Here is a 12,490-nt window from a genome sequence, read left to right on the forward strand (position 1 = left end):
GGATGGGGGCGAAATGGAATGCGGTGAAACGGCATGGCGGCCAAATGGGATATGGTGTCAAAATGGGATGTCGCGCTATTGTTATGACATGTTAGTAAAATGACGTTTGGCTTGTGAAATGTCGCGAAAATGGGATGGGGCAAAAAATGGGACGGCGGCAAAATGGGATTGCACCAAAATGGGATGTGGAACTAAAACCACCCCCACCACTCAGCGTAGAGGCTCTAAACAAGAAAAATAATAATAATAAAAGGCATGCATTACTTTGTGGAATGCGATATTTTTCCATTTTTACATTTTTACAAATCGCGGTTTTAGGTTCGACGTGATTTGTAAAATATTTTTACATTTTTACAAATCACGGGTTAACACCAACCCATATATAATTATGACATTTGCAACAAGATTTCTTTCAGAAAAGCTCAAACTCTTGGCAGCGAAGATGTCGCCCAAATCTCATCCGCTCAAACAATATCTCCTTTAAGCTCAAACTCTCGCTAGAAATTCATCAAAGACTGGTCGATATGTGCAGCTCTGGGGGTTAACAGGCTGCAAGCCGAGTTGTCAGATTGCAGACTGCGAAGATGTTGTCAAACTCTTAGCCTCTCCTAGCTGGACGCGTTGTATTCGATGCTCTGCGATTAAGAGCATCAATTCTGGAATAGCTTAAGACGATGGGATTCTGCCGCCGGAATTCCGTGTCAGGCCTTGTCGTATCTTTCATTCGTCGAGGACGATTTGTGAGGTCTTCTATCGCATGCACAAGTCGAGAATACGATGGAACCTGCCTTTTAAAACACTCCGAGTAAAGATCCCCCCACCCCCTCCCCCCCCCCCCCCCCAACGCTTAAAACCTGGCTTTATCAAATGTTCTGTTAATCATCTCTGTGAATGTTCCTCCATTTACGACTTTCATGGGCGTGGTGTAGAGGGGGGGGGGAGTAGGGGGAGGGGGTCAGGGGAAGAGGGGGCTTTGTACTCCCGTGCTGTCTGCGGAGTTGCCCGGATGTTGCAAAAAGAGTGTCTTCCCTTTGATGTCATGTCACCGACCTTTTCATTCCTTGATTAAGGAACTGCGGGATATTTTATGATACCTTCGTGTGGAAATCCCTTTCCCTTACTGATTTGATTATGCGTCTCCGAAATCGGATGCAAGAATGATGTTTCGGAGCATATTTGGTGTGATCGAGTTTGCATTTTGAGAATGACGGTTGGAAGGCAAGTAAAGGAGGGGGGAGGGGGGGTGGATAGGAAGAGCGTGGGGTTTTTGATGTTTGTTTTGTGCATTGTAATCCTGTGTGGAACACAGATATAGAAAGGCGATCGGAAGAGGGAGAGAGGAAATATAAATTGGCATAAAGGACAGTTCTCATGTAAATTGAATGGGTCCTGCCTTTGAATAAAACGGATGTAAGAGTCTTTCTCGCTCTTCTGTGAGCTATAGCTTTTCCGTCTGTCTGTCCATCCGCCTGCCTCTCAGTATCTCAGTCTCTGTCTGTCCATCCGCCTGCCTCTCAGTATCTCAGTCTCTGTCTGTCCATCCGCCTGCCTCTCAGTATCTCAGTCTCTGTCTGTCCATCCGCCTGCCTCTCAGTATATCAGTCTCTGTCTGTCCATCCGCCTGCCTCTCAGTATCTCAGTCTCTGCGTGTCCGTTGTTCTATCGTTTTGCTTTTCTGGCTGTATACGTTTACATCAGTGTCGACGTGAAGGTCCCCCCCCCCCCACCCCAACCCCAATCTCAGTCTCTGTCTGTCTGTCCGTCCTTAATTTGTTCTATTCCGCTTCTCCCTATTTATCATTCTCTGCAGTGTGTCTCTCTCAGTTGACATAGTAAACTTCATATCCTCCAACGACATTGGAAATTACAGTACGGCCTTGTAGTTTAGAAGCAATATCACGACGAGTGTAGGCTATATTTAGTTTGTCTTGCGGATTCGTGTATGCTAATCTTAATGGAAACGTAAGCTCAACAATTCATTTTCCCACGGCAATTTCTACTCGTTCTCGCTACCACGGAGCAGATGGGAAAGTGATCTGTCTTACCTTGATTAGAACTATAAATTATATTATTAAGTGAAGAATTAATCTGGCGCTTGTACGTGAACAAGTCAGTGCACACATCTAAATAAATGCTACACTATGACCCGAGTGCTTTGATGGACAATCTAGAGGGACAGTGTGTATTATATATATATTCCACATAGAAGCTAATCTGCTGAATGATCCGTTCTGTTGTTTTCTAATCTCCTCTTGAACGTTCAACAAAAGAAGAGAGACTTACTTCTTCTTCTTCTTGTCGTTCGCTGTTAGATCGTCAGTCCGGACTGCAGGGCGAAACGTGCTGTCAAGAGACTTACTTGAGACTAGACATGATCATTGGTTAAATGTACATAGAACAAACCATACATATTGGACAACACAGGAGTCTTTTCTTTTTAGTCGAGCCATCAACTAATAATACCAGTTAGATCGGATTAATTTCGAGTATTTGAGCCATTGTTTGATTGGCTTGATGACTTCTCGATTTGCCGCCTCCCATATCGCCGCCTACCAAACCGTCCCCTTTCTTATTGGCCTTAATCAAGATTTCCTCGCGTGTGTAACCATTCGGCCTCGATAAACATTGTTATAATGAACACGCGTGCAATGTTGCTAAGCAAAAGGAAACAAGCACTTGGAAAAAAAAGAAGTAATTTAGCTCTCCTTTAACCCAACTAATGCTTCCTCGGTGAGAAAGCAGCCCGAATTTTCATGAGGGTATCCTCACAGCACGATATGATACAAATACTAAATACTAATGTCAATACCAATACCAAAACCAAGACCAAGACCAATGCCAATGCCAATGCCAATACCGATACTGATACCAATTTAACAATACCAATACCAATTCCCATTCCAATGCCAATTACCAATACCAATACCAATAACACTGTCAATACCAATTCCAATTCTAATTCAAGTTTCAATTCCAATACCAATACCAATATTAATACCAATACCAATAACACTACCAATACCAATTCCAATTTCTATTCTAATTCAAGTTCAAGTTCCTATTCCAATTCCAATTCCAATACCAATACCAATTCCAATTCCGATACCGATACCATTACCAATACCAATGTTTTATCACTGTCATTTTGTGTCTGCAGGCATTCAGGGGTTCGACGTTCGAATCAACGCAGTCGGAGAGTCAGAAGGTCGCTACCAGGTGCTGAGCCTTGCCCACAACGCCTCCGGGCTCGTGCCCGACCTGGTGCAAGTGGGCACCTTTCTGATCGGGGACGGTGACCCGGTGTACGAGCCCAGCAACCACACCGTTGCCTGGGTGAACGGGCATGTGCCCGTGAGCGACCCGCTCTGTGGCTTTGACGGCAGCAAGTGTGGCGGGGACGAGACGTGTGAGTAGATTTTGTTTGTTTGTTTGTTTGCTTAACGCCCAGCCGACCACGAAGGGCCATATCAGGGCGGTGCTGCTTTGACATATAACGGGCGCCACACACAAGACAGAAGTTCATGTCTTACCCAGTCATATTATTCTGACACCGGACCAAACAGTCCCAGCACTAACCCCATAATGCCAGACGCCAGGCGGAGCAGCCACTAGATTGCCAATTTTAAAGTCTTAGGTATGACCCCGGGGTTCGAACCCACGACCTCCCGATCACGGGGCGGACGCCTTACCACTAGGCTAACCATGCCGGTACGTGTGAGTAGACAGTTAGTTGCAAAACAGTACTAGTAAATAATAATGTATCGATTGGACATTGGATTTCCCTTCTTTGAGCCATGTGACGTCAGAGGTCGACAAAAATTCATATTTAGGCGGTTAGCCGCGACTACGAAATACTGCATGTTTGTGTGCGTTCGATCATGAAAACTAAAAAGGAATTCTAACCTGAATCGATCGCTATATCAACGTTATTTGTATTTTTGACCACAATATGACATTTTACACAGATCGAGACAGTCAGTGATCCTCCAAGACCGCGCTAGCGGTCGAGGTGAACAATGACTGTCGAGATAATAACGTTTAATAATGACATCTATGCTTTCAGCGATTTACATATTAATTATGAATAAGAACAAACTATTAAGCATAACATCAAATACATATCTAGCAAAATAACGTAACAGTAAACTTACAACAACACATTAGCCACGTATGGACAATACAATGCAGATAGATAAACAACGCTCAATAAATCGTGCCCAAAAGATACACTGGAACCTGTCTTTAAGATTTACCTGAGGGACCAACTAAAAGCGGCCCTTGCAGACAGGTGGTCGCTATGGAAAGGTAAATTATATAGGGAAGACCCTAGTTCGGGGTTTCGTTGGGGCGGTCCTTATGGGTAGGTTGTCGTTATCAAGAGGTGGTCGGAAGGGCAGGTTCGACTATATTCCAATTGATGATTTTGTGTGGAAATTGTTTGTTTGGTGGTATATTTTGACTGATTATTAGTGTTTACACGTTAAAGCCAAGAGGAGGTGAGTATTGGGATTTTTAGACATGTCATATGAACTAAAGAAAAATGCACAACGAACTTGTGAGGATAGTTTTATTTCCATGGGAATATCGGTGTCTCTGTCTCTCTCTGTCTCTGCCCCTCTCGCTCATGGTGTCTGTCGGTCTGTTTGTTCAGTCTATTTGCCTGTCCGTTTGTCTTTCTCTCCCTGTGGCGACTACAAATAAGTCATTATGTTCGTCCTCCTTCTCCATCTCTCTCCTCTGTCTGTCTTCGTTGTGCCAATCGTTAACTGTGTACGGATATACTTAAATTAACCATATGCGTTTTAAAACTTTTTTGTTAGATCTGTACGTTTTTGAATAATGCATTGTCCCTATGAAAGATTATTTTAACTAAATCTTGAATAATGACTTTTCAATGCAGACATTGTTCCGAACATTTTCCTTACATGTATATTATTTAGTTGGTTTTGTTTTGTTTTTATCTCTTCATTTTCTGATTAAACGCCCCACTAAATTGTTGATTGGCAAAAGTAAAAAAATTAAAAAACAAAACAAAAAACTAACCCCCAAAAAACAAAATATTATCTTTGTAAATATAAGATGCTTTGTCGCCTTGGCACTTTCATTCTCGAATAAACCTGTAATTCTCTTGTAAACGACTTGAATCGTTAGGCACTTTGTTTTTAGCACGTCGTCTGTACGTGTGACCAGGAGCCAACATAAAATCAATATGTGAGAAAACAAATAGGCCCCAAATGACGGTGTCGGCCTTTGGCTTTTTACCTCCGAGAACTGGTTCACCTCTGGTCTTTACAACCCTTTATTGCTGGACCCTAGGGATCCTGCCCCTAGGAATCAAACAAATTCCAGGGATGAAGCTTAAACACGTTCTACCCCACCTATGTTGACCAAGTTTTTTTTTAGCCGAGATCAGCTGTGCTGCGGCAGGTCACTCACAATTGTAGTAACTGTGTATCAACACGCTGGAATGCAGGCGTTAGATCGACGTTACAGGAAGCGACTGAAGCAACCAGTCTGAGCGGATACATCCGTACCTGGTCAGATAGAGCCATATGAGTGAGCACGGATATATCCGTACCTGGGAGACAATGAGTTAAAGCTGTGTGTGTTTTAGTAACTATGTTAAACTTGGGCTGTTTAACTATAAAAGCTTGATCTCCTCTTGTTATCGCCATCCTTTATTGTTGGCCCCTACATATTGTGGTTAGCCAATTCGCAAAACTGCAAATGGTAACATTTTAGGTGAAGAGTGAGAATTAATATGCATGATGGCTCAAATATACCAGCCCTTCAGAAACAGGTGTATAATAATCACCATCATGTGCTCGATGGTAGTTACTTGTCTCTGTCACGAAGTGGTTTGCATGTGAATTAAATGTACGTGTTCTGCCCTATTGCACTGTCTCTACCCTTTTCACACCAAACACTTCAACAACAGAATTTGGGAGGAATACAGGCTCATTATTACCTCAACCAAAAAACAACATACTTCTTCACTTCAAACACAACAATACAACTCAACTTTTCGACACACAGTTCACACAACCTCTTAGTTTTCACTCAATGCATGTAAATACATATTATAAAGATACTTTCTCAAATATAGATTAACGCACAAAAGAAGGCACCGACAGACACTCACGAGTTCGAATCACGGCTCACTGCATGTCGCCAGTTCACTTCCTTGTCTCGCTGAATCAACACACCCAGATGCCAACACACAGCTTTCACTGAAGATGCCAACACAATGCTAACACACACCTTTCACTGAAGATGCCAATACACACCCTTCATGTTTCTCCCCGAGAAACCCTTCCGCCCTTAGCGGAAACAACCGTCGTCAGCCACGACCGGTAACGATGAAGACTCCCCTCGTCTAGTCATCTGCGCCGATGTAGGCCCTTGCTCGCCACCATCGTCCCGCGCTTCTCCCGTGTAAGGACCCTCCCTTACACGCCATGGAAATCCCTCATGGAAACTCCTAAAGAATTTAACCAAGTCTTAATACAACATTCTCTAAAACCATCTCTTCTTCCAAACGTTCATGTACCACTCATACATTCTCGTTCATTCCACGTTCACATTCCGTCCACATTCAATATCCAAACTAATACTTAATCTATGAATAACACTCCCCATACAAAGCATGACCGTCTTAAACATAACATAAATGCGTAACCTTTATGTTCAAGAAATTCCCCATGAAAAACCGTGATACAATTACATCAAAAATTCTCTCAAAGCTTCACCCTAATATTTGGTGCACTTTGTATACACTAACCTTTACACTCCAGCTATGTATTCCAACGTCAATAATATACAACATAGTAAATCATTTACCTTAAGAGACCCGTCTCTTGAAAGAGTACTTGTTCCCAGAACAAGTCTGACACGCGCCGACAACCTTCCCGGTTGAAAATCTCAAACGCTGTGACGTTATTTACCCCAGACCAGCTTCATGTCTCAAACACAGCTCATCTCAAGCTAAAGCCAGTTTTGCGTGGAACACACAAAACACGAGAATAACGCTCTCCAGTCTCTACGCCTCGCCTGTACAACATTTAGGGAGGTTAAAAACACGACGTGGTTTCACCTCACAAATATGCTACTCACATCTTTGTGACAGTCTCTTCAGACTGTGGAACGTTAAAACACAGCCAATTTCTGTCATAGATATTTTAAACCAAATATTTTTCTGTTCTGTTTCAGCCGAACTGAAGCTGGTGGCGATTTTAGTGGGCCTCGCAGTGGTTGTTATCATCGCCATTGGAGCTGCCGTCATTGGCGTCAGGTATTGGCTGATTATGCGGCGCATGCGCAGGCAGGCCCTCACTTCCGCTTCCGCTCGCGTGGCTTGTTCCAACAGCTTCTTGGAGTTGCAAGAACAGGACCGCGATCGCCTGCTGGTGTGCTAGCAAGTTAGCAAGTTGGCAAGCTTGCTAGCTGCTAGAGGCCTCCTAACACTCACCACTGACATGGTTGTGACTAGCTTATAGCCACCTATCCTAACAAACTGAACAATAATACGAGTGATTTGTGTTTGAAACTATAGGATTGGCAGAAGTCTGGCACGTTCTCAGGCCGTATTTTTTCCAAAGATGTTTTTATGTTTTTTTAATTTTATTTTGCTTTTTCCTGGTAAATTTGCTTTCCTGTTGATTCTTTAGATCAACATTTGTTAATAAAAAGCATACCTTTGCTTGTAACGCGAACAAGGAGAAAGCCCAAAACGAAATGATATTAAAGTGGAAATGTATCCACATAATCTATGTAGACGTGCCAGAGCCTTGTGCCATAATGACAGCCCTTGCAGAAATATAAACATAGCCCGTCTAAGGCTTCAAAACGAAGCGACAGAGACATGCCTCTCACTGACAACATTTAAAAAAAAAGACCTGCAATTTCTTTTATGTGGGTCGTCGTTTTTTGTGTGAACACTTTTCCTCTTCAATGACAGTCTGAACTCTGTCAAGAATACTTTAACAAACGTTGTCACCAAGCGACTGCCCAGACACCAGTAAACTTGGATAGGTTTTCTTCTTGCATCGTTTACAAATCTTACGAGAAACTTGAGTCAGTGTTTGCCAAAACATTGAGGACATACACAGACGGACACGGCAAAATCGTGTGTGACATTGATCCATGACACTGGAAGAAGTCAACAAACTTTGAAAGGCAGCAGGTGCTTGCACATTGCCTTTGACGATTTGTGAAGCTATTTCTGCGTCGTGTTTGCGCAATTTTGTGAATAGGACTGAGATTGAGATGAACGAATTAGGGGCTAGACTGCAAGGGCTGTCACTTAGCTAGCTAGAATCATGCTGGTGGTGGGTGTCGCTTAGCTGTTTGATTGATTGCTTGCTTGTCGATTGACAACTGCCCAGGACACTTTGCGATCTGCTTTTTCAAAAAAGAAGTTGAATTTTACTGCAGCGGCTGTATAGACAGTCCGGTAGTTTCTGTGTGTCTATTTTGGTCTAAATTGTTCCTGTTGTATATAGCCTAATTTTACGCAAAGATTTGTGAGTGTATTAATCATTCACAATTACCGCTCGTCCCCCACCACTTCCATCCTCCAACTCCGCCAGCTTCCCTTGTGAGTTTGATAGGGAAATCTCTAAGCATTAATACTAACGGCCTTCTTTTTCAAAATGTCTGTAAATATACACAATTGAGCATTTGATTTGATTTAATGTGAGCTTCCGCATGACTGGTGCTTCGTTTTGCACATCTGAGCGGTGCTTTTCAAAACATTTGTAGACAAAATGTATACATTTGTTTTGTATGTTTGTATTACTTACTCAGACGCAAATAATGCCCTGGCCAGTGTTCTATGTTCTTGATGTTGTGATTGTACTTTTGTACATAATAATGTTTTTCCTCATTTGTGCCATGATTTTTAATGCGTCCTTAGTATATATAGAATCTAGTGTCTGCGTTACTGGTTTTAATGGGTAACAATGACAACACTGGGTGTTACTTTTACCCTACTTTTGGAAAATGCAATTATCGTCACTGCCCGAGTAGTGTTGTGTTACATATGTAGTTAACGCACCAAAAAACCGCAATAACGCAACGTTGTTTTTACGTTGTGTTTTTTGGTTGGATCCACGTAAACTTCACGTACATTTCGTAACGTAGTTAAGACACCCAAATGCAACGTGATATTCACGTAAAATTTACGTTATGTGTCAACGTTGGTATAAAACCAAAATATCACAATAACGCAACGTTGCTTTTACGTTGTGTTTTTAGTTGAATCCACGTACATTTTACGTGCATTTTGCAACGTTGTTAAAGACACCAAAAATTTACATTTTCGCAACGTTGTATTCACGTTGTGTGTTTGCTGGGATGTCTCTACAGATTCCTGGCACGCAATCCACCCGTTTCCGACAAGAAAAACACACACCCTCGTTTATTTATGTGGAATAAATCAAATCCAGGGTCAATATAGTGCATACATATTTACTGTACAAACAGACAAACAGAGAAACAATCAGATAGGCAAACAAACAGAAGGACGCGTAGACAGCCCGACACGCGCGCACGTACACAAATTGTTCAATGTGTAGTTACATATCCACCCAGCAAGAAGATGTACAGGTCTGTTTTGTGAAAAATAATACGGGTGGGATTTTTGAGAATGTTGTATTTACCACTACACTCAGTCAGTTTTCGAAAGTGGTCTTGTGTTAATATTTTAGCCAAGATCGTTTCACGCAGTTGTATGTGTCCATAGAACAAGGTAAGTGCATTGATGTTCACTTCTCCTGCAGCAGAAAAAAAGAAACGTTTTCGATACTTCTGGTGTCGTTTACGCATTTTAACAGATCACGAATCATCAGCAGAATACTGCAGGACTAAGTGTTTTAACATAGACGGGGAATCGAGACGAGGGTCGTGGTGTGTGTGTGTGTGTGTGTGTGTGTGTGTGTGTGTGTGTGTGTGTGTGTGTGTGTGTCAGTGTGTGTGTGTGTGTGTGTGTGTGTGTGTGTAGAGCGATTCAGAGAAAACTACTGGACCGATTTTCACATGAGAGTTCCTGGGTATGATATCCCCAGATGTTTTTTTCTTTTTTTCGATAAATGTCTTTGATGACGTCATATCCGTCTTTTTGTGAAAGTTGAGGCAGCACTGTCACGCTCTCATTTTTCAATCAAATTGATTGACATTTTGGTCAAGCAATCTTCGACGAAGTCCGGACTATGGGATTGCATTTCAGCTCGGCAGCATAAAAATTAGTTAATTAGTTTGCTCATTAAAGTTGTCATTAAAATCGAATTTTCACTAACAGATTTATAAACGATTGCATCGTATTCCTCAATTTCTCCTAAATTAAAAAAAAATATATATTTCATGTTTACTCTTAAAATGTGCTCAGGATTACAGAAAATAGGTTAAGTAAGTCCTGCGTTCGCTGCGAGGAGACGAGCGTGACCTGTCTCGGTCTTTTGGTGTGGTTCCACGTTAGTCGAGACTATCTTGATATAGTCTCGGCGATGACTGTTTTTGGTGTTAATCTGTTACTTTGATGCCGACAGCTTGACTAAATGTTTTTATATCCCTTCACGCGACTTGTTATATCTCCTTGGGGGAAGTTAAAACTAAGAAACAATTCGCCTGGAAAAACAGAAATCCTTTTGAAAAAACCCTGCTAGTGTGAAGTTCTTTCCTTTATTCCCAAATCACCATGTCGGCTCCTTTCCTTCCCTTCGGGCGTCGTTTCCTCATTCATTGTATTTTTTAATATTTTGTTGGTGTCAGTTTTTCTGTCTCTCATTTTTTTTTAATATTTTTTGTTTGGCTGTGAAATGTCTTCGTCTGTGTTTCTCCGTCTCTTTCTTTCTTCAACACTGCAATCAAAATGATACTTGTACATCGTGTGTGTCTTTATTTTGTTTTATGGACTGTGGTCTTTTTTACACTATTTTGAATATGTCGTTTTCGGCCTGCTTTTGATCTTGGTTCGTTTTGGTCTTTCTGCTATTTTATGTCTTTGCTTTGTTGTATGAAATTAATCTCGTGTTCGTGTTTGTGGCTCGCGCTAGATATCTTGATGAAGATTTCATCAACTTGTATATATATGTGTCTGTATTTCAAACTGAGAATTTGCAAAAGTGTTATACCAAAGACTTGTGTACTTGTACAAATTAGAAAAAAAGTAGTGACTTTATACCAACTGTAACTGTAGACGTATTGTATCCTTGTGTTTTCATTCATCAAAAACCAAAAAGCTTCACGTAAGAGTCGTGCCTGCTCCACTAACTCCTTTTTCTTTTTCGAGGGTATGCATAAACTCTTTTCTGTCAATGTCTTGTAGTCCTTTCTTTTATTTGGCTGAAACTATTAAAAGCATTTTGCCTTAACCATATCTTTGGGTGATTATTATTCTATGCATACCTTGATCTTTTGCAATCATTTATTAGTTTTCTTCTACCAGGAATGAATAACAGAAAATGAAAGAGCACAACCTGTCATGCATGACATGATTCCGTTGACTACTTTCGTTTTGTTGCATATTCTTTTCTTAACATGACGCATTTTGAAATAACGTTCTTCAGCTAGAATAGCTGAAAACCACTTTTCGTTTCCATGGTCTGTCTTGAGTGCGGCTAATGTTTGGAACTTTTTTTCTTGAAGTATAGATTATTTTTATGAAACGACATGTCAACGCAAGGTAAACGAGTAAGACACCCACCTTAGCTACGGAAACAACGCTTAAGGGGAATGCAACTGTCTATAAATGCGTGTGCTTGAGTGGGAGAACAAGATTTTAATACACGAATAAATATATTGCGACAAGACATAGTATAGAACTGAAGAAGGTATGAGATTTTTTCTTGGAAACGGCGTTACTCTTGTTAAAACGTGAGTCGAACGTTGCCAAGCGTTTAGCGCTGGGGAACGTCATTACTTTTCATGAACACGTGTTGATCTTTTCAACGTCATACGAGTGACGAATCCGTAGCAACTGCGTGCCAATCACAACCCTATCATAATGATAAAACAACATACACAGGGGTAATTAGCTGCTCTCAAGAATAGCAGTGGTCTTTATGCTCGCACCATAGGTGATTCTTTACAACACATCCAGGGTTTAAAGCGATGGTTGATGGGACAGTAAGTGTTTTCCCCTTTAAAGTGTCTTACTTTAGTATAGAGAGTTTACACACATCCAGTGAGGTCTTTGAAAACAGACCTTATCTGGGGAATGAATAAGTCTGAGAGTCAATGCATACTGGATCAATGCGTCACAGATCTGGCGAGGCTTTTACATTGTATAAGTCCATCCCTCCACTTGGTCACATACGAACAGTGGACTGCCTGGGAGCTCTTTATGCAAAGTGGGAGTGTTCGTCATGAATTAATTTTGTAAAAGCCACCAGTGGCTTTTGAAGTAATTAATTCATCAAACAAGTCCGACTCGGCACAGCAAGCAGTCAGGATGTTGATATTGGGCATTTCTTCAAGTGGAGGGACGATTTTT

The 12,490-nt window shown here is 41.5% G+C and overlaps 1 protein-coding gene across 2 annotated transcripts in view; it reads left to right on the forward strand.

Annotated features, from left to right (window-relative positions):
- Positions 1-12,490, forward strand: part of LOC138958247 (guanylate cyclase 32E-like) — a gene marked incomplete at its 5' end in the record, with an annotated part of 84,135 nt that overhangs the window by 10,362 nt on the left and 61,283 nt on the right. For both annotated transcript variants that reach the window (XM_070329361.1, XM_070329362.1), the window contains 2 exon segments: positions 3,158-3,406; positions 7,210-7,291. In XM_070329361.1, the coding sequence (XP_070185462.1) occupies positions 3,158-3,406; positions 7,210-7,291 (331 nt within the window).

Source organism: Littorina saxatilis, linkage group LG2 (assembly GCF_037325665.1).
Source record: "Littorina saxatilis isolate snail1 linkage group LG2, US_GU_Lsax_2.0, whole genome shotgun sequence".
Classification (NCBI taxonomy): domain Eukaryota; kingdom Metazoa; phylum Mollusca; class Gastropoda; order Littorinimorpha; family Littorinidae; genus Littorina; species Littorina saxatilis.